The following is a 25,477-nucleotide window of genomic DNA, read 5'->3' as shown; positions in this document are numbered from 1 at the left end:
TATTAAAGGCTAAAGAAGTGCTCCTATATTCCTAGGATAGCAAGAATTTTGTCAGCTTAATGTGAAACTTTATCAAATGCATATACTTCTATTATCATATATTTTTCTTTTTTAATGCCAGGAATTTCATTGTTTTTTCAAATAATAAAGTACACTTATGACACAAATCCCACTTTTTCATAATATTTTAACCTTTATGGTTTACTACATTTTGTTTCCTGCAGTATCAAGATCTTTGCATCTATGTTAAAAGAGATATTATGATCTGAAGTTTCCTTTTCTGTAATTAATGCTTTTTCAGGTTTTTGGTTTTTTGTTTGATTACTGTTTGAGACAGTGCCTTGCTATATAACCTAAGCTGACCGAGACCTCTGTGGACTTCAAACTTTTAATCCTCCTGCTTCAGCTTCCTGAGTACTGGGATTATAACCTTCTATTACCATGCTAGATTATCTCTTTCTTCTTCCCTCCCTCCCTCCCTCTCTCCCTCCCTCCTTACCTCCCTCCCTTCCTCCCTCCTTGCCTCCCTCCCACGTCCCTTCCTTCCTTCCTTTCCTCCTTCATTTCTTCCTTTTTCTGTGATACTGCCATTTGAACTCAGGGCTTTGTGCTTTCCAGGCAAGCACTCTACCAATTAAGCCATGTCTCTAGCCCTTTTGCTTTTTAGTTATTTTTCAGGAAGAGTCTCACAATTTTTGCCCAGGCCAGCCTTGAATCACAATTACTTTTCCAATGCCACTCACATCTGAAATTTAGGTATGAGTCACCCCACTTGGCTTATAAGTTGAGATGGAATGGGCCAAGTTTTTTTTGCTTAAGCTGGCCTCAAATCTCAGTCCCAAGTAGCTAAAATTATAGCTATGAGCCACTATTCTTGTCCTATCTGACTTCTTTTTTAAAGTTTTTGTATAGCATATGCTTGCCTCAACGTGAGCTGTGTTTTTTTTTTTTTTTAATTTTTATATTTTCGGTAAGGATTTGTGTAAAAGTGTTATTTCTTCATTAATTGTGTGGGAAATGTCAATAGTGAGGCCGCAAGTGACTGTAGTTTACTTTGGGAGGAGAGTTTTCACTGTAGATCCAGTTACTGTAATAGAAGGAAGGCCATTCTGACTTGGACATTTCATCTTGAATCAGTTTTGGTAAGTTGTGCTCGTTGAGGAATGTGCCTATTTCCCATAAATTCTCATTCTTACTGACCTAAAATTGTTTTTCAAGTCTCCTTTTTCACATACAAAAATCTGTACAATTGTTCTCTTTTTCATTCTTATTATGGTTAATTTGTGTTTGTCCTCATTTTTTTTTGTAAATGTATCTTGCTTGGTTCATAAACACCAATTTATGTGTTTTTTTTCCAGAAGTATCCTTTAGCACTTTATGTCCGTTTTGTGTCATTAATTTCTCTTCATATTTTTATTTTTCCCTTCTGCTTTTTTTGCATTAAGCTTGACGTGTCTAGCCTATGCAAAAGTGGCCTTTAGTTATTGATTTTTTTTTTTAATTAAACAAAAGTGCAATAGTTCCTGCAGTGCTCTTCCTTTTAGGCATCAAATTATATTACCATTGTTTCCCAAATATTTTCTAATCTTCTTTGTGAACTTTCTTTGTCCCATGAGTTTTTAAAAGTATATAAGTTAATTTTGACAGATTTTCTAGTTAAATATTCTGTGATCTTATAGGTTCTTCCACTAAGATATTGTATACATTTGTATCCTCTTTGCTTTCTTTTTTTTTTTTTTTGCCAGTCCTGTGGCTTTAGACTCAGGGCCTGGGCCATGTCCTTGAGCTTCTTTTGTTCAAGGATAGTACTTTACCACTTGAGCCACAGCGCCACTTCACACTTTTTCTGTCTATGTGGTACTGAGGAATTGAACCCAGGGCTTCCTGCATGCTAGGCAAGCACTCTACCACTAAGCCACATTCCCAGCCCCCTCCTTGCTTTATAGATGAGAATATACAATATTTTAGTTGGTCATCTAGGAGTACTTGTAAAAGCTGTTATGAGTACATTGTATTGTGTATAACATAGGACCAAGTTGGTTAATTATAACATCTGGTCGGTGTCTCTCCTCAGTGCTTTATTTTCATATTCTAGCAGTTGGAGAGATGTATTAAAATATTTTACTATGTTCTTGTATTTCTTTTTGTTTTTATCTTACATATTGTTTTGATTCTGTTACTATTTAATATATAAATTTTGGGTAATCATATTTTGTATCTATGTAAATCATAATATTTACAATTACATTGTACTTTTTTTTAATTAATAAATTTTTTTTATTGTGAAAATACCATACAGAGGGGTTACAATTACATGAGCAAGGTAATGAGTACATTTCTTATCAAGCATTGTTGCCTCCTCCTTTGTTTCCCCTTCCCATCCCTTCCCATCTCCCCGGCTCTGCCTGCGCCCCTCCCCCCCAAAGTTGTAAAGTTCGTTTTTCGACATAACATCTTGTACATCTCATTGTTGCAATGGGTCCTTTTGAACTTTTCTTTTTTTAAATTTTTATTTTTTTGTGAACACACTGTACAGAGGGGTTACAATTACATGGGCAGGTTAATGCGTACATTTCTTATCAAGCATTGCAGCCTCCTCCTTTGTTTACCTTTCACATCCCTTCCCAGCCTCCCCCCCACCCCCTCACCCAATCCCCCCCCCCCACTCCGCCTTCCCCCCCTCCCCGCATTTACATTATTTTGAAAGTAAAAATATGGGATAAAATATATTGAAAATAATTGATTTTTAATTATTTCAATATGATATATGAGTTATCTATCATCTTGCTTCTTTTCTCATCCGTGTTTTCCCTACCCCATAAATCTGAAGGAAAAGATATTTATTATGCATTTTTCTCCTCTATCAGCTTTTAATAGTTCATTATTTTATTATTTACTCTAGTGGTTGTTATAGATATTATAATTACTTTTCCTCAATTTATTATAACCTATATGAAATAATTATTTTTATAGCTACTCTATAGCTAATGCACCAACTTTATCTAATCCTACCCTTGGTGCTAACTCAGCTCTCAAATTGTTATGATCACTGATTTAAACAGATACTATTTAGTTTGATTTACTCATGAGGTACCTATTGCCTTTTCCTGTGTTCTGAAATCCTCTGATTCTTTACTATATTCATTTTCCTTCTGCCTAATTACTCTTTAAAAGTTCTAGTGATAATGTTTGCCTGAAAATATTTTGTCTTTTTGTTATTTTGGTTTTTTGTCAGTCATGGGGCCTGAACCAGATCCGGGCCTGGGCACTGTCCCTCAGCTCTTCAGCTCAAAGCTAGCCCTCGACCACTTGAGCCACAGCACCACTTCTGGCTTTTTCTGCTTATGTTGTGCTGAGGAATTGAACCCAGGCCCTCATGCATGGAAGGTACTCACTCTATAACTGAGCCACCTTTCCAGCCCATTTTTAAAAAAAATTTGCTGCTGGTTGAAGGGTTGTTTTACTGGGTATAAAATTGTGTTTCAAAGCTGGGCACTGGTGGCTCATGCCTGTAATCTTAGCTACTCTGAAGGCTGAGATCTGAGGAGCATGGTTCAAAGCCATCCTGGGCAGGAAAGTCCGTGAGACTCTTATCTTCAGTAAACCACCAGAAAACTAGAAGTGGTACTGTGGCTCAAGTGGTAAAGTGCTAGCCTTCAGCTGAAGAGCTGAGGGACAGAGCCCAGGCCCAGAGTTCAAGACCTACTACTGACAACAACAAAATTGTGCTTCAAGATTTATGTGTTCTTAGACTTTTGAAAATGTGTTCTGACCAGGTGCTGGTGGTTTATACCTGTAATCTGAGCTACTCGAAGGGCTGAGACCTGGTTCAAAACCATAGGGGGTTGTAAAGTCCATGAGACTCTTGTCTCCAATTGACCACCAAAATATTAGGAGTGGATGTGTAGCTCAAGTGGTAGAGTGCCAGACTTAGAGGAAAAGATGACAAGTAAGAGTGCAAGGCCCTGATACTCAGTACCAGCATATTAAAAAGAAAAAGTATTCTGTTATTCTCTACCTTCTATTATTTCTGTTGGTAAGTTTAACTGTTAGTCTTATTATTACTCATAGGTATTATATTTTTCCCCACTAATATTAAGGGGGTTTGGTATAGTTTGTAAAAGTTTTATAATAATATGTACATATATATTTTTCTTTTACATTTGTTTACTTGGTGTATGTATCTTCTTTAACTTCTGCATGATTGTCATCAGTGTGAAAATTTTGGCTTATTAATTATTGCTCCTGACCCTGTTTTTTCCCTTAAATCCTTTAGGAATTTTATAAGAGCATGTCTTATTTTTTGTTTTGTCTTGGTTTCTCATTATTTTTTTCTCTCAAGTTCATTCTGGGTATTATTTCCAGATCATTAGGATTCTCTTCTATGGTGTCTAATCTTCTATTAAATTTATATACTGAATCATTAACTTTAATGTTTTCAAGTCTTGAAATGCCTTTCAATTACAGTTAATACTTCATATTTTCATTTTTTAGTATTATAATCATAGTTACTTTAGAGTTTATACCTGATTACTGTCATATCTGGATCACCTGCAAATCTGTTATTACTTTGATCTTTTTTGTCTTGATTTTTATTACCTGACTAGTTGGGCATGCCTGGTTTTGATTGCTTGCCTGACAATGAAATGAAAATTTGTTGAGGCTTAGGATGTTCTTACCTTCCTCTTGAAAGAAATAAATTTCATGACAGGCAGACACAATACATACAGAATATCTTGATCCAATTACAACTTGTTTGTTTATAATTTCTGTTCACTGCTATGGCCCAACTGTTTCAGAGGTTTCAACAAAGCCTGTTCTTCCTTCCTATGGCTCCTCCTCTCTGGACAGGCTTTAATTTTAAATTTTGTCTTCCCAGAATTTTGTGCCTATCAGATTTCCTTAACATTTCACTCTTTTAGCAGTCAATTTCTGCTTGTATACAAATAGAACTTCAGAATTACTAAATGGCTTTGAAAGGAAAATTGCCTGCAGAATCAAGTACTTTTCTAGAGTTCCCTGTTCTTTAAAAATTTTACTACATTTCTAACGCCCAGCCCAATTTTTGTCTTCCTATTTTACTAAGGCTACCTGTGATTCTAGATTGCTGTTTTCCATTTGATTTTCATGTCTTGGCTCATGACTTGGCAAACACCATGATGGGAGAAATGGTATAGGATATATGTAGGTATAGGGCTTTGTAGCTCAGAATTATCTTCACTTTAGAGTTTGCTGCCTTCAGTCCAGGTTGCTAGTTTTTCTCTGACAGTTGTGGTGTGTGTGTGTGTGTTTCTCCTGGCTTAATAGGTAGCGGGAAATAATAGAAAGTTCTAAGAATTAGGATTAATAGTGACAAACCTAATTTTTAAAAAATCCAGTTTACTCTTTTTAATTTAGTTGTAAAATTTGTTTGACACTGGAAGTTGGACTCTGGCTTCATCACTGCTTATGTACAGCCATCAGGTAATAAGGATTTTGTTGATGAACTGCTTGGCAGAGAAGTGCCAGCTTTCTTCTATCCACACACTAGCAATGTCCTCATTGCCTCTATCTCAGTATGATTATGAAGTAGTTCTTCACAGAGCATGCAGTTCTCTAAACTTTCATAGAGAATCTATATATTTATTTACTAATATGTTTGCAAACCCTAGAAAGTCTCAGTCTACCCCACATTATTCCTTTCCATACTAATGTGTTCAACTTTGCAGCTCTAGATGCTGAAGGGACAGTAATGAAGAAGACAGGAAACATCCTCTCGGGCATCTAACTTGCACACCGAGTTTGCTTAGTAGATACCATGGCAGCACTCAGAAAATGTATCTGTGAGGGCTGGGAAGTTGGCTCAGTGGTAGAGCACTTGCCTTGCATGCCTGAGACCCTGGGTTCAATTCCTCAGCACCACATAAGCAAAAAGAAAAAAACTGGAAGTGGCGCTGTGGCTCAAGTGGTAGAGCACTAGCTTTGAGCTGAACAGCTGTGGGACAGCGCTCAGGCCCAGAGTTCAGGCCCCACGACCAGACCCCCCCCCCAAAAAAAGAAAGAAAGAAAGGAAGGAAAGAAGGAAGGAAGGAAGGAAGGAAAGAAAGAAAGAAAGAAAGAAAGAAAGAAAGAAAGAAAGAAAGAAAGAAAGAAAGAAAGAAAGAAAGAAAGAAAGAAAGAAAGAAAATGTATCTGTGAAACGTTGCATTCCTGTCTGGAACTCCTGGGCCTTGCCTCTGTTTTCAGTGTTCCCTGACAACTCAAAAAGCAATGAGAGCTTGGAAACATAAGAACATGCCTGGTGGGAGTGATCATTTTGGGTGTTGCCCTCCTCTTGGGACTAAATTAGATTAAAAGACAATATTGCATGAAAATGAAGCTGACTCCTGGCTATGCATTGTCACACCTTTGTATAAGCATTGCTGCACTACTGAAACGACATTAATTGAAATTCTCTTTAAACACGTATTTTTGGTTGATTTTCTAAATTGAAGCTGACAAGAGAGCAAGTAACAGTGTCCTTAGGATGAACAATAGGGAAGTATACTTTTAAAGACAGTTAGTGCATTTGATCTGCCATACAGAGCTGGGATGGTCATTATCCTATGAGAATCATGCGATAAAACATCTTAGAGGTTAGTCACTGATAGAACATAAACTTGTCATGTGATTTCGTGTGATTATGGAACTAAATGTCTATACTGGTATATGCGTATATATGTATATACGTATATACCAGTATATGCATATATGTATTTATATGTATATATATATATATATAAATATTTTCATATGTATTTTTCCACATAAGAAGATTAGCAGGGCTTCTTATTAGGAAATTAGGAAAGATACATCATCATAAAAATATTCATGTTGTCTTCTGAAATGGATAGCTGGTATCTTTGGTATTTTTCTGCAGACTGTGTGAGAATTGCTAGTATTAGTATGATGTATGGATAGTTGATACTTGATTCTATATCCTTTTTTATTGTGAAAGTACTGTACAGAGGGGTTACAATTACATGGGCAAGATAATGAGTACATTTCTTATCAAGCATTGTAGCCTCCTCCTTTGTTTCCCCTTCCCATCCCTTCCCAGCCTCCCCCCACTCCCCTACCCAATCCTCCTCCCCACCCTTGATTCTATATCTTTTACATTCAAAGTTCTCCTGACCTATATATCAAACCTGTACTGATTTTGCATTTGATTCAGAACCTGTCTAGAGATCAGGAGGCCCTCAAGGAGTCAGAAGTGTCATGATGAAGGAAGTGATACTATCCTTAGGAATACCTGCAAACATTACTTTGCCAAAATTTAGGGGTTTCAACATGACCCAGAATTCTAGGACTATGTGATAAAATGTTCAATTCTCAGATACTAAATGAAGCAGCTGGGCAAGTAATGTGTTCCATGGAGATATTCAGGTATTTGGACAAACATGAATGTAAGCAAAATGTGCCTGGCCATGGTGTAGATCAACAGCATCACCATGTAATTGAAATTGACTGTGTTGGGTTCTTTCTGTATGGAGGGCTTTTTCTTCATTCTAAAAAGCATCATTTCTCCTCTTATCTTTATTTATGTCTGTGTTTCCTTAATCATTTTCAAATGTTTGTGGGTTGATGTTCACATGTCCTATTCTGTTTTTTAACAATCTCATTTGGTGCCAGTTTTCTCCTGTGCGGAGAGGAAGCATTCCGTTTAGACTATGTATGCAAGGGTGAAAAGTGTTTATAGAATCCTCATCTGTTTCCCCAGAGCCTGATGTATTTGATGACATCATCTTATAATTTTACATGATTTAGACAATGCTAAGTACTCAGGGAAGAATGTTCAGGACAGTAAACGAAACAGTATTTTCTAATTAGCCAGTGAGAACCTAGCTATACACTTGTGATTATTATTTTTTAAAAAAAAAAAACAACTCTACTTAGAAATTCATGAAGAGAAGATAGTAATGGTTGATACATTCTCTGGTGACCCAAGAATTACTTTGATAGCTGTTTGAGGGTATGTGTGCAGTTGACACATGTGTCTGGATAGGAGTTCAACCTTTGAGTTTCAGGTTAAAATTATTGATCAGGATCATACTATGGCTTTTGGAGACTTTTGAATAAAATCTCTTAGTACCTTATGGTATGGAAAGTTATGTTCACTTCATATGAATGTGTTAAAAGAATAAATATATGCTTGGACCCGCTCTATATCTTGTTCTTGTTCCCAACTATTCTCCCATATTTCTCCTTCTTTCAGTGTCAGTCAATTATTCAGGGACCATCAAATGGCTGAGACATTTCCTTAGTATCTGCACCTTAGTGGTCAGCATTTTATGTGAATCCTTGAAGAAATGGTCAGGGCCCAGAAGAAAGAATCCTGAAATGTTAGACTTGAATCTATCTCAGTAAGAATGAAGTCTGGACTTTGTACTTAGACATCAGTATGAGGAAAACTGATCAGAACTCCCCAGAATGAGAACCACTAGGGACTGCTCCTTTGTGTCTCCCATTGTGATACCTAGCTATTCATCCCAGGAGGGAAGAGCAATGTGGTAAAGAAAAAACAAACAAAAACAAAAAAAAATCACTTATGTTTCTGATTCACTGTGGGGAACCCTTGCCCAAGAGTTGAACACTATTTAACTATCCTAGGACATTTGTTCTGTGTTCATGGATTTAGTAATTTTAATGTAAATAGGCACCTCAACAGCTGTGTCCCCTTAAGCAGATTTTATTTAGCAGCTGAATTTCCCATGTCACTTGGCAGTCATAGATTTTCAATTTTTCCTTGTGCCAAGAGGGCAGCTGGAATAATTTGCGTACTTATTAATTTGGGAGAAATATGAGCTTCGTACGGCAGACAACACGAGTCTTCTGTATACTGTTGTACTAGGATAAGCAGCTCAGCGTAGAAGCAATTTGCACAATCCCAAAGGGGCCCTAGGATTTTAATAAGCTGGTTATGAAAATTCTATTTCTTTGCAATTTGAAGCATCTAATTAGAGCCTGTAATTTCTCTCCTATAACGAGAGTGGATGAAGGTTAACGTTAGGTCTCCCAGGTCCCTTCACATTCATTTACAGAGAGAAATCAGGTAACAGTTGTAGCTAATTAGAACAAGGTATTAAATATTTAGCTCATCTTGATTTAACTTGGTGAACACATACATGTTGTTGGAGTATGGACAATGATAAAGGGAAGTTAAATTTAATTTTTAATCAAAGATAAACTTAAAGGCAGTATAATAATTTTCACACTGACTGTCCTAACCTGACAGCCAGAGCTGTATTTGCCTCCAGTCATCTGAACTGTCAAGATAAAGGGAGATGATGTCGATTTAATTTCATCAGTGAACACTGTTGCCCAAGTTCAAACAGTTGGGATTTATGAAATCTGCGTAAAGTACAAAGAACTCTGTGATTTTATCATAGCAGTAACATAAAAAAAATCCCACCTTCTTGATGTTTCAGAATCTGGAGTTTGAGTTTAGATGATAGATGTGCATTTTTGAGAACTATCCTAAGGAGATATCTCATTTGTAGGCTATTTTTTTTTTATATAAAAGAGGATTTATGTCTGACAAAACTGCTCCCCAAAAGGAAATCTCCTGTAAGGCAAGGCTAAGCTGACTTAGTAATGGGGTAGCATTGTGTTAAATAAAGTCTGCCTTTACCAAATACCTTATGTGCTCAGGACAGTAACTCATTCTTCTCTTGTCATATCCAACTCAACATACTTCCTGGAGTGGAATTCAGTTAAGCCAGGACATGCATCTCAAAAAAGACATTCCTTAGCGTCAATCTCCTGATGGTGCTCCACTTCCTACTTCCCTCCTCACCCACACAAGAAAGAGCATTCTACAGCAAAATCTATATGCAGAAACATCGCCAGGACCACTGTGTCTTCCCTGGAGGCAAGCTCTTAGAAGCCAGAATAATATAAACGGGAAAAGATGGGGCAGAAGATGAAGAGTCATATCAACATAGAAAGATTCCAAGGGCTAATTCTGAGGCATGAATCTTTCAAACATGATCTTCTTGGCTTATGAGCTCCACCACAGCTCAGGTGGTTTCACTTGGTGCTGAAAGCCCCTGCAGATCTGTGCAAACTAAACAGCAACTCTGAGACCACAGACTTTGTGACATGGGCTTCCAGTTGCCAGTTACTACGAAATGGTTTCTGATTGTAATAATCCTTTGAAAATGCTTGCTATGGGGGATAATAGCTGGTTGTCAGAGCATTAACCACCCTAGGCTTCACTTTGGGCTATTACATAACAAAAGAGGGAACTCATAGTGAGTCTGCCAGGTGTATTAAATTATATCATGCATTATGGAATTTGTGTGATGGGGATTAGCATCCAGAAAAGACTATCACAGATTGCCAAACTCATTATCTGCTGAGACAGGAGGCTGGCCTAGGGCCTGTAGTTATAAGGCTTGAGTTGTAGCCCCTAAGCCACTACATGTAGTCCTTCTCAAGGTCTTAGCATCAAGACCAACAGGGAATACACTATAGTGTTCTTATCTATTTTCTTTGACCCCCCCCCAAAAGATCAAAATATTAACCAGAGTGACCTGCAAAGTATATTGTTATTAATTTAATCATTTAATAATGATATTATTATTATTGTTATTGGTTTAATAATTTTCTCGACCTGTCTTAGACAATCTTCTATAGGCATAAGGTTTGCTGGATCTCTCCAACACTTTTTATGGTCTACAAATGGTAGAGATGGACATTGAGCCCTCATCTGTGGGAAGCTCTGCTGCAGTATCTCAAAAACTCATATTTACTCTTAGGGCTGACACATCACACTGGGCTGAAGACATCCTTCAGGCCAGAAGCTTTCCAAAAGTTAGAAATACAAGTTGAAATTCCATGAAAATAATTCATCTTCATGAATTAATGAGGACTTGCCTGTTTGTTCTCAAGAGTTCAGGATGATCCTTCACATAGCTATTGGCCTAACCCATTTTGAGGCACTATGGGATGGCATTGTTTCTACTTAATTTGTGGTAGAACATTTCTTAATCTTGTTTCATAGTATACTATTTCTATAACAGAAGCATCTCTGTGCTTCTGTTCCTACATTCCTGTACTTAGCTGACAGTGGTGCATATAACTAACTGTACCGCCTTGTGGAATAAGGGATTGGTCACCATTATACCCCTAGTAACTGTATACAACAACCTGGTACATAGTGATGCCCTGAAAGTATTTGTTGAATGGAACTTAATGGAGAGAGATCTCTATCTTTTTCTTAAAGACATTCTTATTAAAAAGTTTTATAGTCCAGGCACTGATGGCTTATGGTTATATTCCTCAGGAGGCTGAGATCTGAGCATTGAAGTACAAAGCCAGTTGAGCAGAAAAAGTCCATGAGAGCTACATTTCTGTTGGGGGAAGAAAAGAACAAAACCAGCTGGCAAATAAAATAAGTGTATATTATACTAATCATTATGTAGAAAACTAATATGAGCAGAGGTAGAAAATAAAAGGGGAACTTGTAATAATTAAGGTGAGTGTGAAGGAGCTTTTGGAAGAGGGAATTTTATGATGAGGCTTAACAAATGGGAATGACATGGCCATGTTAATATGTGTCAGTGCAGTGTGTACATAAGCCTTGTGTCAGGAAAGAACTTCAGGTGTTAAGAGGAATTAGAATAAGGCTATGTAAGAAAGGAAGGAAGTAGATGGAAGTTTGTCAGTTGGCATGGGGGAGGATAAACTGAGGAGGATTATAGAACTGGTCAAGGATCTGAGTCTGGTCTTCAGGTCTCAAAAGAAAGGAAGGGCCACACACAGCTTTCAGTGAAGGATTCTGGGTGATTCTCTGGGTTTCAGAGACTGGACAGTAATGAAAATATTCAGATAAGAGCCCCAGATGCTCATCTAGGTTAAAGGTGTTAGTGGCTTGGACTAGGGCATTTGGAAAGCACATGAATATCACCATAATTGTATTTAGCAAGAATCATCCAAATTGGTTATATTTTCTCCAATCTATGCTCTTAGGACTACTTTTAGCACTGGCTATTATCAGAAGTCTCTCAGTCCTCTGCAAAAGTATGTCTCCAGGATGTGATAGATATTCTGGCCACTTGCTCCAGTGCTAGAGAATAGCAGAAACATGTGCTCAAACTTACTTCTCCAATCTCCCAGAAATGGTGTTTAAATGGGAAATTGCAAACTTTGAATGGCCACCAGGGACTCTGATTTTGACCCGTCTTTCCCTTCTAAAGCCCAGTAAAATCTTGAGGGTGAGGAAACACTCTTCAGACTGGCCTTTGCGAATGTACACTTTACAATCACAATGCATAACTCCTCTAGGTTTGCACTTCCCAGACTTGTTTGCTGACTCTCCCCCATCCTATCCCTCGCCTTCACCTCTGTGCATGCCACACCAGCTCTTACTCAGCTTCTCCACTCCATGGAAGGAAGGCTCCTAGAGATCAGGGATCATGTTATCCCAAGTCTTCCAAGTCTTCCTCTTTTACCATGCCTTTTCTACCAACGTATTTCTATGACAAATACTACTTCATTTTTTGTACTTTTCTTTTACCTGTAAGACTCGGGGGTGAGGGAAGTGAGAGTCCTTTGAATGGTCATTTGGAAGGACAAAGAGTTAGGGGAAAAGATTCTATTACAAAGATAGGAAGGATTCTTCTGTCAAATGTTCTCACCGTTTTGGGAAACTTGGGGAAGAACCACTTAGCACTTATAAAACTCTGGAGATGGAGCTTTGGAGGCCAAAACTACATGTGTCGTATTCAGGAATCTGAGACATTTGGCATGAGGGTGAGCACAGTTCTAGAAGATGATGCTGGAGACTCTTAACCCAGGCCCCTTGACCAGAGAGAGAAACAGGTACCTGCTCTAAAACATGTGACTAAACTAAGACAGAAGTAGTACCAAAACTTGAGGAGAATCTTTAATCATCTCTTTTTAGTAGTAAGGTATGAATTCAGGACCTTATGCTTACTAGACAATTACTCTAATACTTGAGCCATGTCCCTGATTTTGTTTTGTTTTAGTTTTGTTTTTAGATAGAATCTAGTGTTTTTGCCCAGAGCTTACCTCATACAGAAATTCTTCTACCTCTGCCTTATTTGTAGCTAGGGTTACAAGTATGAATCATTGTGCATTGCCTAACCTGTGGCTTTTAAGAAGTCAGGAGTGGCCAGTAACAACAAGTCCTTCTGCATTTTTCATATGTACCTATCTTTGGGGCATCATAGCTCTTTGCCTTCCTTATTCCATAAAACATATTTCAAGAATGTATCATTTTCATGAGGGAAGAGACCATGAAAGATTTTTTTTTGCCCTATGTGTCTACAGCGTCTAAGAGTTTTTTTTTATAACTAGGGAGCAGGAATCGGGTAACGATTTGGTGTGAGGGAGGGCTGCTCCACGTGATTCTGATGTTCAAGCTATCCCTTCCCTGTCCTCAAGGAGCCCTATTGCTACCTGCCTGCCTTTTTAAAGTGAAGCAGGTAAGATGGAGTGAACACTGTCCTCAGTGTTATCCTTACAGTTGTGTGGTGAGTGCTTGACTTTTCTCAAAACAGTATGTCCCAGAAGGTGGTAGGTGAAGTGAAAGCACAAACTGCTATTTTCTATTTTGGACTAATTCTTAGTGACAGGGAGGGCTGGTTGGGAAAATAGATGTGATAGGAACCCTGGGAGGAAGCAACTATGCTATCTTAGACTCCACAACAGCTGTTGATTTGGATGAGTTTAAGAATGACTTGGGCAAAATTCCGAACTCCAGAATCCTTGACCTATAACCTGCTGCTGTGCTGATCACCAAGTAGTCCATAGAGTGGCACTCCATCCAAGGCGTTTTACTGCTTACTGGGACTTTGCCCTACAACCAGTAAAATCATCGAGAGGAGCCAGGGACTGGTGGCTCATACCTGTAATCCTAGCTACTCAGTGATCCTTTGAGATCAGAGAATGATAGTTCAAAACCAGCTCAAGGAAAAAAAGCCAAGAGATGTTTATCTCCAATTAAGTACCCAAAAGCCAGATGTAGAGTTGTGGCTCAAGTTGTAGAGAGCCAGCTTTGAGCAAAAAGCCAAGTAATAGCTCTAGGCCTTCAGTTCACCTTTTAGTACCAACACAAGAAAACAAAAACAAAATCACAAGGACTCCATTTATACCCACAGCCAAAGGAATTTTAGTCTTATGCCCCTTCTTGGAGGTAAAGGGAATCAAACACAGGTAGAGAACATTTGAAAAAAAAAAAAAAGAGGAGCCTGCCGCTGAAGCTAGAGTGGCCCAGCCAAGTCTTATCTTCAAACTTCATACTTCCAGGACCTTTTGATTTTTTTTGCTCTTTTTAGAGCCTAGGCATGAGAAGCTTCAAGATGAGATCTCCTTTAAGAGCTATTTCTTTTCCCGCATTTTACATTATTCAGAAAATTTACCCAAATTCCTTGCATTTGAGTCCCATGAAGTTTACCGCTTCCCGAGTTAGAGAGTTCAAATCATCTCCCAACTTTTTCCAACCCATTTGAGGAAAGTCCCTGGTCTGAAAATACTTGTATCTAACTATCAACCCTTTTTGTAACTGTAAGAAATGAGAGGTGAGCGAAAGCGACCACTAGGAGCTCAAGGCTTTATTGCGGGACACACCTGCCGGGCTGCTCCAAGCATGAATGGAGGCAGCAGCCATGAACAGGTGTAGGCTGAATTTAAATGAAATTTTAGGGGGCAGTAACATGGGTCATGTGGGCAGTCACCTGGGTCACATTACGTAGACTATGGGAATTTGGGAGTAGGGTCAGTTCCAAGAAGAGGTGTTATGAAGGTGTCATGTGGACTACAGGAATTTCCGAAAAAGAGTATAAAGAAACTGTTGCAACTGTGGTGGGAATTTGTATGTCACACTAGGAAATCAACACAGCATCAAGGAATAGAAATTTAACAGCTTTTTGTAAACATATAGGGACACAGATCAGGGCTTAATTGGCAAGCTGACTCTGAGACCTTAGAGTAACCCTGTATTCTGCTCAACCTGTGCGCCTCCCTGACCCCATTTCCCACTAAACAATATCATCCACCTGCTGTTACTGAATGTAGAGCAGAGGAGAGACTTTTGTTAAGAGTTTCCTCAGGTCCCAAGTGTTAAAGATGTGATCATTTCTGTGCTAGTTATGCCAGGTTGTGGGAAAAGTGAATGGAAAGTCCTAAAGGACATTCGTTGGGTTTTCTGAGTCTCTCTGGGCATCTCAGCTATGGTGAGGAGACTGTCATATAGAATATTCTAGATGCAATGGGGGGACACAGGAGGTTGTGGAGCCAATAGTTTACCCTTTACTACATGGATTTTCTCATTTGTTTTGCTAGTTGGATCATTTAAGTATGTGCAAATTTGTCTTTTTGTTCACGTTGACTCTGGAATGAAGGACATACCTGGGAGCAAATAACTCTCTGTACTTCATCTTCTGATGTCTGGGAGGATAAGAGAAATAAAGAAGGGTTCCCCAGCCAGGCAAATCCTAGACTGTACCTATGGCTAGCAGCCTGATGCTTGGAGATGGATTTGTGTACACAGACATGGATTTTTATTGGTCTATGAACAAGTGTTTGAGGACTGGTTCTGTGCCAAGCACTGTGCTGATTCTGTGGATTTAAAACTGAGTTGGCTGGGAATCTTTAGTGCACTGCCCACTTTTGCTTCTTTAAATTTGGTGCAAAGTCTCTGTGACATGATGGGCATCATAAAAACCTAAGCTTTAAAGTGATGCCTCATCTCTTCCAGGGCTGCAGTCTTCTCTTGTACCTCCATATGAGAACTCCTTCCCAACGTGACTTTTCTGGGTCAGAGTGTGGGTAGCCAATATCATGTACTCTCCAAATCATCAAAGAATGAATGTGTAAATAAACTTGTGTCTCAATTTGGTGAGCACTTTCCTTGAAAGAGCATATTTTGATTATACAAAGAATAGTTGGTTGTTGCAGAATTTGCAATGTAGATTATGTGATCTATATCAGATAAGGGCTCTTAACCTGGGATTTAGGAGAATGCGTTTTAGCTAGGATTTGGTAGAGAAGATAGCCCAAATCTCACAAATCTTCTTTAGATTGTGAATAAATAGCACTGGGAATTCTTAAGATAGAAGAAAATATGTAGCTCCTGCCAAATTTTCATTGGCTGTTGGGACTCTCTAAAGGTTTATAGAACGTAATCATTATACAACTCAGGCTGGGAAGGTGGCTCAGTGGTAGAGTGCTTGCTTTGCATGCATGAGGCCCTGGGTTCCATTCCTCAGCACCACATAAGCAGAAAAAGCTGAAGTAGTGTTGTGGCTTTAGTGGTAGAGCGCTAGCCTTGAGCTGAAGAGGTGAGGGGCACTGCCTAGGCCCAGAGTTCAGGCCCACGACCAACAAAGTAAAATACAATACAATAAAATAAAAATAAAATTGAGCCCTTGTACAACTCAATGTTACTCTGTTTTCAGCAATGTCATTTCCGTTCTCCTTGGTAATGGCAAATATCAATGGTAGCTTGTCAAACCCCTCTTCTAGGAAAAATCCCACTCTTTCCCTCAACAGTCACTTTCCTCTTCAACTAAACCTAGGGCACAGTGAGAGACATGTTTATGGATAGATTACTTTGTTGTTTAGCAAGTTATCTGGAACACAAGTAGAATGCAACTCTTGTTCCTGGAGCTCACTGCTGTCCTTGCTTCTAGTATTTTCTCATTTGCTGTTGATCACAAGAGAGGGGTGGGTATCTCACATGGTTGAAGTGGTGAGTCATTCAGCTCTGAGTTGTTCAACAGCTTGATCTCTACCAGTAAGTGTAGAGATGAATACAGGTGCAGTCATGGTCTCCTGCTTTCTGGTTGTTCCAAAGGGTCCAAGAACTTGTGTGTCAGTAAAGCACACAGACACAGCAATGACTTTCATGAAAGAAGAGGTTCATTTTATTGTAGTTTTTAAGATCCAGGAGGCATGCCCAGAGTAAAAGGGCAACACAAGAAAGCACAGAGGCAAGAGGAATGGGCAGAAAGAGAGAGAATTGAGAGGTAAAGCCTTTCTAAAGGTTTCCAAGGGAAGAGGTATGGCAGGGCAGGCAGCTTTAGCATTGACTAGTGGGAATTGCAACAAGGACTGGGGTACAGAGGTGTCCCTAGCTGAGTCCCTAGCCTGGTCCTGGTAATGACCTGGAATGTGAGAGGAATCCTGGAATATCCTAGATGAAAAGATTAGCTGTGAGCTGTGAATTTGCATATGAATGATGTACTTACAGGCATGATTTTCTATCTCCAGGAATGAGATAATCCCTAGGAGACAGAGACTCTCCAAGGTTAGCAAAGCCCCAGCCATCTGAGCATTAAAATAAAGACTAGAAAGACAAGACCAACACAATGGCTGTTCCTCCTGAATGAGGGTAATTGTCCTGCACTGCCCATTGTGTCACCCCCTTTGAGGATGCTTGTAGTTAGAATATTACTGCTTCATTACATAGTGAATAATCTTTTTTCCCAACCATAGGGATGAACTCTGCCTACTACAGACACACCTGTCCTCTTCACCTTGACAAAGCATGTAGCCAAGGAATGCAAATGTCTCCATCCCTGGCAGAAAATTGCAAATGATCATTCTTTCAGAATTAGGAGATTTTCAATACCACACATGAAGTATCAGTCATTTGTGCTTGGGAAAAAAAGAGTTTACACAGACTCTTAGAGCATTGACAAAATGACAGTTCATTTTTCATAAAGATCTATGATATTCATTTGTTGAAACTTTATATTACTTTTGTAATCTAATTCAATTTATCCCATTTTATTGCTTCTCAGGGTAATGCTACCTAAGTTGCCTCTCTCATCCTTCTGGATAAGGATATTTCTCCTTTCATTATGAGCATGATGGTTTCTAGATTAAAGCAGCCTGCTCAATATAACTGTTTCCTGTGGAGTTACTCTTCTAAGCCCATCTCTGTCTCATAGCATTTTTATGAAGATAAATATTGGCAGTGACTGATGAAGCATTTTTTTGGTGAATAATCCAGTTCTGTCCTCATCTTCCACTTAGTATAGAGATTTTTATTCAGAAATGCTTTTCTGCATTCTTAGAAACTGACAAATCACAATAGAAGTGTGTTACGAATTTTTTTGTGAAGAATGTTTCAATAGCATCAAATTAACTTTAAAATATAAACGTATCAGGAGAACTGGTTTTAATGCTGAAATGGCACATCATTTTGAGACACCCTGGAGATATTTTATGGAATGAAATTAGACCTACACAAATGAAAATTCATAAAGATGCTTCCACCCACCTATCCAGTTGGAAGCTGCCAGTTCACAGAATTAAAATTTACAAGCCCAGCACATGAGCAGTACCCATAGTTACTGCACAATTCATATAGTGAATGTCATTTACACATATAATGTACACAAGCTGCATGTTTTTAAAGGCGAAAATAATAGATTTGTAGTTGCATTGTATTTTGAAATTAAAAAATTTCCCTCACTTTTCTAAAACAGCATAGACTATGGCTATTTGAAAACTTGTAAGAGCTCTGTCCTTGAGCTATTTCTACTACATCTGGGAACATGAGGGATTAATATAATTTCTAGGTGTGAAGACCCCACATGGCAGGTTCAGAGAGACAGGCACAGACCTGCCTTTCTTTGGAAAAGAAGAAAATAGCATCAGCTGACCCTGCTTGCTGAGTCTGCCTGGTGTCTGACGTTCATACCTTCTTTTGAGGACACAAACTTCTTTATAAATGTCATCTTTATGTAGCTCCATTATTTTTAGCCACCAACGAGTGTGAGGTTCCTTAAGTTTTGCCTTAAGCAGTCGATATGAACAGCTTTCTGGAAATGGCTTCAGTAATTTCTGAATTCCTAGGCCCACGTTTCTTTGCTCAGGCTCCATGCTCTTGATGGTAATTCAATGCTTTGGGCTTAGACCACCTGTATCATATCTCCCTGGAGACTTAAAAATAGGTACCCTGGCATCCTTAAAATGAATTTTTGGAGAGCAGGGCTCCATCTTTAGTATATGCTTCAAGGTCCTGGTAGTTCTGTTGCTTAGTGACGTCTGAGAACTCTAATGGCCCTTTCCAGAGCCACTGTTACCTCTTACCTGGAAACTCAAAGTGGCTTCCTATGTGGTACCTCAGTTTATACTCTCATATCTCTAAGGCCATGGCTTCTTAACCTTGACTTCACACTAAAATTCTAGATGATCTGCTTGAACTGTTCTTGGGTCAGGCATGATTGATTGGAATTATAAGAACATGGTGAAAGTCTAGTGGACAACTAGGTTGAGCACAATTGCTGGTCGGTGGCCCATGCTGCAGTCAGAATGATGCTTTTATGTTATGTGTCACCCATGTCCAGCTTCTACTTGATCCCTTCTGTTCTTGCTATAAAAGTTCATGCTCTTGACGGTGACCTTCAGGGTCCATGGGGTCTGATGCTCATTGCTTCTCCAGATTAGTCCCTAGACCATCTCTTGGGTAACTGTCCTCCTTTCAGAGTGGCCTCTTTGGTATTACTTCAGCATCCCTCTCTCAGTGGCTTGGTCCCATTTGCTACCTTCAAATAGAGCATTCTTCCTAAAAGGCATATAGCAGATCTCCTCTTCCCTACAACCTTTCTGTCCAAATCCTGTCATTTCCTCTCCCTTTTCTAAAATAGCAGCTCCTCTCACTCTACATCACTTTTCCCTGCTTTGTTTTATTCACAAGTCTTTGATTCAATGAATAAAAATTATACATGAATTTGCCATTCATTACTCTCTTACACTCAGAAAGATGTTGACTATGCAGGACAGTTCATTTTGTATTCATGGGAATAGTCGTTGGCATGTGGTATGCACTCAGAAGTGACAGGTGACATATAGGTGAGACCATCTGCTCCTCCCCTTGGTTATTGTGGGCAGCTGTCCAGGCAGCAGCCTCTACTCTAGCTTGGTGCCATTGCCATTAGTATTTCCCTAGCATTCACTTCCTTTCCTCTACTTCAGTGGGTGAAATAATGAAAATAATGGTTACATCAACTTGGCAAGTTCATTCTGTCTATGTTCAGTAAAGGTACAAAGGAATGGTGCCTGTGAGTTTCTCATGTAAATACATGAATAAGAAGTATAGTCTGCTTTTTTTTGGGGGGGGGAAGTGGATTGAGTTTTTTGTTTGTTTTCTTTGTGAAATTTTATACTAAGTAGATTAAAGAAAGTGACTTTGAACTTTGAAAATATACTCCAAATATTTTATTAAGCCTAATAGGGTTTGTAGAACATTGAAAAACCATCCAAACTTAAACAAGAGACAAACTGAACTAAAAGATTGATGCAGACTTTTTTTAAATGCCTGTCTTCCTACCAATGAGGGCGATGCTTTCTGGACATGAGGATGAGTGCTTGGTATATCCTGACAACTGGCCTGGCTTACACTGAGCTGTGGCTCTTGCCCATGAGAATCTAATTGTCTTGTGTCCTTCCTTGACTTTCAAGACAACACTAAATCTGGCTCTGCTAAGTCTCCTTACCACATCAGAAAAGCATCTGGGCTAAAGGAAAAGCAGTGAAAGTTGTTTGGGGGCACTTTTTAGGGACAGAACCTCCAATAGTTGAAATATAATTCATCAGGTTTAACCTTCATATTCCCACATAGAATTGTTCGAAACATTGCAGTGTCATTACTTTCGTCTCATTTAAAATGAGCTTTAATTATTAAAGCAATACTTGATTCTTTGTAAAAACCACTCTGTCACTCAAGATATAAAAGTTTATCTGTAGAAAGTGAGTCTCCTTTAGGAAAATAGTATTTTTTACTACAAAATAACCTACAATTTGCTTATTTACCTTTACCAAATCATAATGGATGAATAAAGAGCGGCATGATATACTAATACCCAAACATACTTTAATTTCTTTCCCAATCAACCATCAAAAAACAGTTAAAATTTCATTTTTGACCTTTACAGTAATAAGAATGAAAATTTTTGTACTTTTATCACTGTGTATTTATAAAACCATTTCAGTGTGAAGTTTTGGGCTTCTAGAAGACAATGTTCTGCCACTCATGCCATCATTGTTAACTGTTCATCTCCATAGGAATTTTGTCTATAACCCTGGCAATAAGATAAATGCCTAGATGTAGAGTTATTTGTTCAAAAAACTTCCAAATGTAAAATGCTATAGTTATTGTAAAATTTTCCTCTAAAATGTTTTATACCTTAAATAAAATCACTTTCCTTTTGTGATTAATTGCAAGACATTATTGTGGAAAGTGTGGAGCATAAACTCATTTTTATTTGATGATGCTTATTTTATAGGCCGAGATGTAACAAATCATTTCTGAACTGTTTCAGATAAAGAGATCAGTCTACTAGGAGTCAAGGATTGCACATAAATGCAATATTAAACAGGATTCTAATTTTTCCTTGTAAAACAATAAATAAGGTATAAACAAATCAAATTAATATGATGCCTATAAAATCCCTTAGCATAGTACCTGCCCCATGGATAGTGCTGATTTCAGAGGCATAGAGGGATGATGGTATGGGGTAATGCTGATGGTTTTCATTATTGTGGCTGTTGTTAACACTATTTTTGAGTAGTCATGTCTGATCTGAAGCTTGGCACTCTCCTACTGGTTTTCCAAGTCAGTTGCCATCTTTTAAATTAAGAATTATAGAAGTTTTTCCAGTGATTCAATGCATTGTTCTGGGGTTTTAACTGTGCTTCCAAGAGAGGATTGTTTTATACTAAGCTTCATCTGGACAGCAGAGTGGGCTGGCACACACCACTATCCTTGGGATGCTTTGTCTTGGGACTTTATCTCCAAAGAGAGACTTTTGGCTTTATAGTCTAAGAGTTATCACTTGGACTTTCTTGCTTGACTTAGAGACAATGGGGGTATAATTTAATCAGTCTAGTGTTTTCTTGTTTAGAGGGCATACATTTGAAATTAAAGACAAAGATTTATGAACAAGCATGGAATAGATTTTAAGAGGCTGGACTTCTAGTTCCAATAGGTGATGAACTAAGTGGACTTAGAGCTAGTTGAGATCAACTGTACTGGAAGAGTTAGCCTGCCCAGTAGTTTGAGAGGTGATCCAACGCTATCCTGAAGCCTCAGACCTCTTTCATGAGATCAGACCTTGATGAAACTTTATTTAACTGGGTCTTGGTTTCTCCCTAAATCAGAGATGCTCAGCTCTATACAGACAGGAGCCAAGCAGAGAAAATGAACAGGAAAGGCAGATTTCTTTGTATATGTACTGGAGGCAGATGTCAGTGGTAACCAGTTTTGTGCATGTACAGTCGTATACTTGATTTTTTAATTTTTTTTCTAAGGGAGGGCAGAATCTCCCACTGTTTAAGAATTAATGATATTGCTCCATTTGTTAGGAAATGGAAAGACTTGGAAAAAATTATATTAAGTGAAGTAAGCCAGGCCCAAAGAAATATAGGTCCCATGGTTTCCCTTATTTGCAATAACTATTATATGTCTGGGACAAGCAGAAAAGCTCAGATAGGATGATGTTAAACGAAATGAACCCCAAGATAGGGACACAAGTGGTTTTTTCTTCCTTACTATTGTTTCTAACTTATTTATAAGGTTCCATGTGATTTTTTGTTGCTTTGTATGTCCCTCCCCCATGGGATAACCCCTGTTTTCACTGCATTTGATGTTGGTATAATTTGGGGAGGGGAAGGGAAAAAACAAATTGTTTAAATAGGGATACAGATTGACCCATTGCAACAATGAGATGTACAAGACACTATGTCGAAAAACAAACTTTACAATTTAGGCGGGGGGGGGGGGGAGGGGTGACAGGTGGGGGCTGTAGTTGAGGAGTGGGAGAAATGGGATGATTAGGGGAAAAACAGAGGAGGAGGCAACAATGTTGGATAAGAAATGTACTCATCACCTTGCTCATATAACTGTAATCCCTCTGTACAGTATTTTCACAATAAAAAAACTTATTAAAAAAAAAAAGAATTATACTCTTGCTTCCAAATGGGACTCTCGTTGGAATGATGTGGAAATCACCTAGGAAGCAAAGACAATCAAAAACCTGTCTCCAGCATGTCTACCCATGCCCTTCCTTACATGTATAGAATTAGGAAAATATATAAAAATATGAGAGCTCTAAGAGAAAGCTACGGTATTTTAATTGACAAACAGTAATTGTACATATTCTTGGGGTACAGGGTGATATTTTATCACAATGTACAATGGTCAAATTAGAGCAATAGTGTATCCATTACCTCCTGTGCACCCAGGACGCCCCTATGCTGGAGCTGCAGGGAATAGAATGACTCCTCTAATGCAGATAGGGACAGACTGAGGCTGCATTTAAATATCTCTTCAATTTGGAAGTAAGACAGTCACCAGAAGCCTTCCAGTTATGATATCTAGATCAGGGAATATTCAAAATTAAAGCAAAATCTTCTTTGTACAGCTTGCTGCACTGCTTCATATATTTTCATTCATTTTTGTATTGAGTTGTGATGTGCCAACTCCCATGTTCTAGGAAGATATATATGAATGAGACACGGCTCCTTCTATCTCTTCACAAAAGGAGAGTTGGGTGGAGGAAATCAGCCTCCCAGAACTAACTCCACCAGATACCAGTTAGCCACAATTGTAGCAAAGTCATTGCAAGCACAGCAGTGGTGTCTGATCCACTAGCTGGCTGAATTCAGAGGACATCAGCTGAGGTTGGTCAAGCCTTTGATGTTCTAGTTGAGCATCTAATGCCATATCTTTGTTGAGCTCAGTCACAAACAGGTGACCAAAGGACTACATTTGCCTGTCAGAACATTGCTTTGGACTGCACAGTGTTGACCATGTATCATTTTATATTTAATGAAATGAATTAAGTCCTTTTAAAAAAAAGTATCCTGGAGGCTTTATTGTAATATGTACTATATAATGAATATGGAATGTAATATATACCTATAATATACTTTGGTCATATTCGTTTCCTCTATTGCTTAATTCTTTATCTTCCTTCCATTCTAACGATCAAATACTAGGGGGGGGGTAAGCAGAGCGCTGGACTAGTGAAAGTTGAGAAAGCGATAGAATGAGAGAGCTAGGATATCACATGTGTTCTCAGCAATTTGGGACCAAAATCTTAGCATAATGAGAGAAAGTTCCCACAGACTGTGCATCTCCCTTCCAGTTGATGATGTTCTAAAATCACAATAGCCCCTGAAGATGGTAAGAAAGTTCCTGCAGTTTTGTAGTGGAGAAAATGTCAAGGGTCTTTCATTGGCAGTTTGACTCTCAATAAGAGCAGACTCGCTTTCCTGTGAAAAGGAAGAAAATAGTTGGAGATTTAGTCCAGACCTGGATGATCTTGTCCATATGTGGAGAAAACCCAGGCACATGATGCTGCGAGTGTCCTGTTTCAAGTCAACCTCCTCTGTCGTGAGTTGCACACCGAAAAACAACTACCACTAGTGCCATATGGCTTCAAAGATCAAAGGCCCCAGTTCTGAATATATTTCTAGCCTACTGTACTTCAAATGTCTTAAATATGTTCCTGCAGATGGGAAGCGTGGAGCATTAAAGAGGTAGGGCGCATATGTGTGAGGCATGCACGTGGTCTGTGCAAGACAGTGTTCACCCTGTGTCTGCCTTCCTTTCAGGTTCGCATCTTCACGTACCTCATTGGACGAGAGGCTGCTTTTGCAGACAATCTCAAATGGATGGCCTGTGCCAACAAAGGTGGGTCTCTGTAACATGTTCTACTCTGATTACTGCCCTTGCATGTGTGGGATTAGGAAAAGATATACAAAAGATGAGAGCTGTAAGGGAAGGCTATACTATTTTAACTGACAAACAGTAATTGCACATATTCTTGGGGTACAGGGTGATGTTTGACACATCTACACGATGTACAGTGGTCAAATTAGAGCAATGGTGTATATATCACCCTAGACATTTATCATTTCTTTAAGTTGAGAATTTTCAAAACCTCTTCCAACTAGCATTGAATTAATTATACGCTGATGTGCTCTAGAATTCTTGAACCTAATTCTCTTATTTAGCTATATTTTATACCTGTTACCCAGCCTTTCTAAATCCCTGCCTCTGCCTTTCTCAGCCTCTAATAACTATTATTCCACTCTCTACTTGAAATAAGATGACCTTTTTTAGCTTCCATATGAAAGGTAATATGTGAGAAGGCCATGGACTCTAATATCTGTTTCTAATTGATTATTAATAGTTGTTTAACAGTTCCTCCAAAAATGATGACATAGTCAAGTGGAGAGATGAAGTCTCTTCACTCTGTTGTTTAGTAGTGGTGTAATCTTGGGAGAATGTCTATGACAGAGACACTAACTATAAATGTTCTCTCACCATAGCCAGCCCTCATTCAGGCAGGCAGGATGTTGAGACTCATTCTGAGTGCTGCACTCTGAGAAAACTTAGCTTGAGGCATTTCTGGAGCTGGTGTGGGGCATTCATACGCTCTTCTGATCCTGGGAATACATCAGCTCCATGTTTTCA

The 25,477-nt window shown here is 38.7% G+C and overlaps 1 protein-coding gene across 1 annotated transcript in view; it reads left to right on the top strand.

Moving 5' to 3' along the window:
- Cacna2d3 (calcium voltage-gated channel auxiliary subunit alpha2delta 3) overlaps positions 1–25,477 on the top strand; it is a 927,251-nt gene that overhangs the window by 572,023 nt on the left and 329,751 nt on the right. The window contains exon 12 of the mRNA XM_042679948.1: positions 24,613–24,691. Within this exon, the coding sequence (XP_042535882.1) occupies positions 24,613–24,691 (79 nt within the window). The remainder of the gene's footprint in view (positions 1–24,612; positions 24,692–25,477) is intronic.

Source organism: Dipodomys spectabilis, unplaced genomic scaffold, assembly GCF_019054845.1.
Source record: "Dipodomys spectabilis isolate Male_0828 unplaced genomic scaffold, ASM1905484v1 ptg000054l, whole genome shotgun sequence".
In the NCBI taxonomy this organism is placed as follows: domain Eukaryota; kingdom Metazoa; phylum Chordata; class Mammalia; order Rodentia; family Heteromyidae; genus Dipodomys; species Dipodomys spectabilis.
The sequence above is the reverse complement of the archived record's forward strand: the minus strand, read 5'-3'. Positions and strand labels throughout refer to the sequence as shown.